Source organism: Olea europaea, unplaced genomic scaffold (genome assembly GCF_002742605.1).
Source record: "Olea europaea var. sylvestris unplaced genomic scaffold, O_europaea_v1 scaffold510, whole genome shotgun sequence".
NCBI classification, from domain to species: Eukaryota; Viridiplantae; Streptophyta; class Magnoliopsida; order Lamiales; family Oleaceae; genus Olea; species Olea europaea.
In genome coordinates, this window is record NW_019263417.1 from 440,767 (window position 1) to 444,545 (window position 3,779).

Here is a 3,779-nt window from a genome sequence, read left to right on the forward strand (position 1 = left end):
TGCTAGTGTATTTTACCATTTAGTCACTGAAAGTTAATTGAAATTACAAAAATGGTCACTAAAAAAAAGTAACTTCCAATTCGACGCTTGTATTTACTTCGTCTGATTCGATTCAATAGTCACGCAATAATCCTTCATTTGCTTATCTTTAGTTATACGTTGCAAAGAGACAAGAGGTGGTTGAAAAGGTATAGCGGTCGGTCCTTGCCAGCATCCATAATGGTTTAAGACAGCTTATTTCCTCTTCAAACCAAAGGGGCAACACATGGTTGCAAAAGGTTTATCTGAATTGATAATGAAGAACAGAGAAAATAACGCCCGTTAATCGACCTTGGTATGTGAGGTCATGTTTGCACCATGTAACAAACCTTTTGCCACCAAATACCTTTCGATTAATCCTATCTCTTATTTGAAACAAAATGAAAGTCAAAATTCTAACAATTCTTGTGCATCTAATCAAGCTGATGACAAAAAGTAACAAGTTATATGAAGAAAAATAGTAGAAATTTACAAAACGGAGAAATATGTTTAAAGCCTAGAAAGCAACACTCTCCGTACAGGATATGAAATGTATCGTTAAATTAGACCCCAGTTAAAAAGAGTCCCAAAGGGCTCTTCCCTCTCTCTAACAATCTATAATTACTCCTTAAGACAACAATCTCGTGTAAACTCAATAGGAAGAGCCTTCGAATGTCAATCACCCCAAGGTATCCTAATGCAAAAATATCAGCGAAAGGTCATACTCACCTAGACACTTACCACCCTAAAGCCACTCAGTTTTAGGCGTTCTAACCCAGAAAAAAAAAAGGATTCTAGTAATCAATCCATTTTGTGAAGTTGAAGAGAATTTCAGTGCGCGTTTTTAGCCATGCCGAATCCCCATGAAGTAGTTGAAATCATGGTGCTGGACGTTTAATTGCTTTAGCCAAGAATCTGCCACGCTCAAAAGTGATGCCAACCTCTCTTGGTCCCTCCCGTCCTTGTCCGAGACCCACACATCACCGTGCATCTTATAAGTGGCCATACCAAATGGAGGGAGAGAGATGCTTTCTCCTCCCTTGCTTTTCCCTTCCCTGCTCACGGGGTCGTCCTCAAGGTCCATGTCTGTGGATAGGCATGAGCACAAACAATAAGCATTTCGTGCAAGAAATATTCTAAGCGTAAAGCGAAAGAGACAATAATGAATTCACTTTCACCAAATGGCATACCTTGAAAAGAAGAAGAAAGGATGTGGTATGTGAGAAAGCCTGTGTTCAAGTCCTTGGAGGTTCTGCCCATTGGAATGTGATAAATCGGATACCTGAATCACACTCATCATCAGTGAATTTAGTGACCAAACTAGGGAGGAAAATGTAATATTATAAGTACCGATACTAGAAAAAGAGCGAGATGCGAACCAAGCAACTGCCATCCAACTAGCAGGTGAAAGATCTGAACTTCTCAATGTCAGTAATCTAGGGTATCTTTCAGCTAAGGCACTCATCTGTAAAACAAATAAGAACGGCGTCAAGTTACGTTTCGGCATGGAATGTCGAATTAAAAGATAATATATCAAACATCATGTTCTCGCCGAATCATATTTCATGCTTACAGAAAAGGAATCTCGTCAATATGCAAAAGCAAGAACATATGCTTGTGAAGATGAGAAAACTAAATGCAATATAAGAAAAAGTAGTTTCTAATTAAATCAGAAGACAAATAAAGATGGCCTATAATAGACAACAGCAAGTTGATTCATTTTTTAAAGTCAAAAGTTCCACAACATCTTTAATCAATGGATGCCTCTTAGGAACATTATTTCAAGTGATTTTATCATATTCACATTAATTTGCTTCTTTTTCCATCTTTTCAATACTCGGTGATTTTACACCCAAAAATGCAGATGATATTTGAACAAAATCTTGAAAACTAAATAAGGTTTACCTTGTCCATGAGAGGAACCCTTCCATAAGGAGAAGATGTCTCAAAGTACTGGAAGTAAAGATTACCCAATTTATCATTGAGGTGCCAGAACCCATCTTGCTCGAATAACCCTTCCTCAGAGGAACATCCATCCCATCGCGACAACTTTTCACTCTCACTTTCATCGCTGAATGAGTCACTAAACGAATCCCTCAACTCACTTGTGGAATCAGTTTCTTCCCTACAGTATAGCACCAATCCAACATGATTATGTTAACCATCGACTTTTTATAAGCATTTTAATTGCCTCTAAATGTTCATTAACAACTACACAACACAACATGTTCAAGTAAAAACCTCCTCTCATATTACTAAAATCCAAAAACTTTAAACCAGAGAACAGAAGAGATTACTCGTCATAAACTTATTGATATTCACACAAAATTAACGAATTAGGCCTAACAAATTCGGGACTTTTTGCAAATAAAGTACATATATCAATTCATTCGACTTGTAAACGTAAAAAGCTAACCCGATTTGCTTAGGGAATTACCTTAAACTGTTTACAGAACCATTGCTGGTGAAGATTTGTATACCAGAGAGATACGGCACAAAATACTGGATTAAATTTTGGCCATCATCAAGACTAATTGGAACTCCAACCCCATAAACACTCCATTCATCATAACAACTCCAAAGATCCCCTAATGTAAAATAATCAACTTTTTCTCTTTCCCATGGATGCCATAGCCTATTCAGCTTCCTCATCTCACTCTGATTTAATTAAAAAGAACACATTAATCAACGAAGAAATACGAATAAATAAAATCCATAAGCATTAAAGAAACATACCTTAGATAAGAATTGAGATGGTACAGCTGGAGTTATGCAATCCAAGAAGCGTTCAAGGTTTGTTTGGGTTGAATTCTTGTCAAGGATCAACATGATTCTTGAAAACCAGAAAAGGAGAGAGAAAAAAAAACAAGAGAGATTTCAGTGTTTCTCTCTCCTAACTCTTGGAAACCGTGGAAAACGAAAACAAATACAGGAAAGGTAAAATGAGAGAGAAATTAACGGGATTCTCTTTCCCTTAAATAGGAGAGAGAGCGGAAAACTGGCACAGGAAGGAAAAAGATTACTATTCTTTAACGTTTGGGCAAACAACTAGCAAAAACTAAAAAGTCTTCTCAATTTTGTCAAATTCAATCAAACATTCTTCACGAATCCTGCGAGTTTTTCTCTCCTTATCAAAACCCAATAAAATTGAAATCAAAAGCAAACCGCAAAACCCAACTTTATTAGAGAGCAAAACTATTTATAAACATTCTTGTGATATCGATTTTCACTAGAAAACAACCCGCAAAATGTGTGTGTGTGTGAGAGAGAGAGAAAGAGGGAGAGAGAAGGTTTTTCCGAGCCAAGAAAATTTCAACACTCAATCAACAGAAATCCATGGCCACCGAAGAAAGGGAATCAAGTTGTTTTCATCATAAAGCAAAACCATTCACAAACTAGTGAACTGATACGTATATATGCTTTGGAAAGGAGGTTCTGTTCTCAAATGTGAAATGTCTGTTCGCTTGCGTATGTGTGGTTTATGGAGAAAGAAAGAGACTTTATTACACATCTGGAAGATTTTTCGTTTATGGGACCCCTAATTTGTCTGTCTTTCGGGACAGTCCAGCCAAACAGGCACACAGGATTTCGACTCGCATCAGTCTCTTAAGAGTTTCCTTGCTCAAATGGATTAATCTCTTTTGTTAGAAAATGTTTGCACTTGATTGACATCTACTCACATACATGGGACCAACATAAGAAAAAAAAATGCAAAAACAAAAGTGGGACACGCAGTGTCAATCAGGAAGGGGAAAAACCTG

General features: G+C 37.1%; 1 protein-coding gene across 1 annotated transcript; it reads right to left on the minus strand.

Annotated features, from left to right (window-relative positions):
* Nucleotides 1-462: 462 nt before the first annotated feature.
* LOC111388609 lies at nucleotides 463-3,503 on the minus strand. Its single transcript, XM_023013366.1, has 6 exons — nucleotides 2,755-3,503; nucleotides 2,456-2,676; nucleotides 1,924-2,143; nucleotides 1,398-1,483; nucleotides 1,209-1,300; nucleotides 463-1,104 (listed from the first exon to the last, which is right to left on the minus strand). Exons 1-6 carry the CDS (start codon nucleotides 2,845-2,847, stop codon nucleotides 863-865), a joined length of 954 nt encoding a protein of 317 aa, XP_022869134.1. The 5' UTR covers nucleotides 2,848-3,503; the 3' UTR covers nucleotides 463-862.
* Between the last annotated feature and the right edge of the window lie 276 nt (nucleotides 3,504-3,779).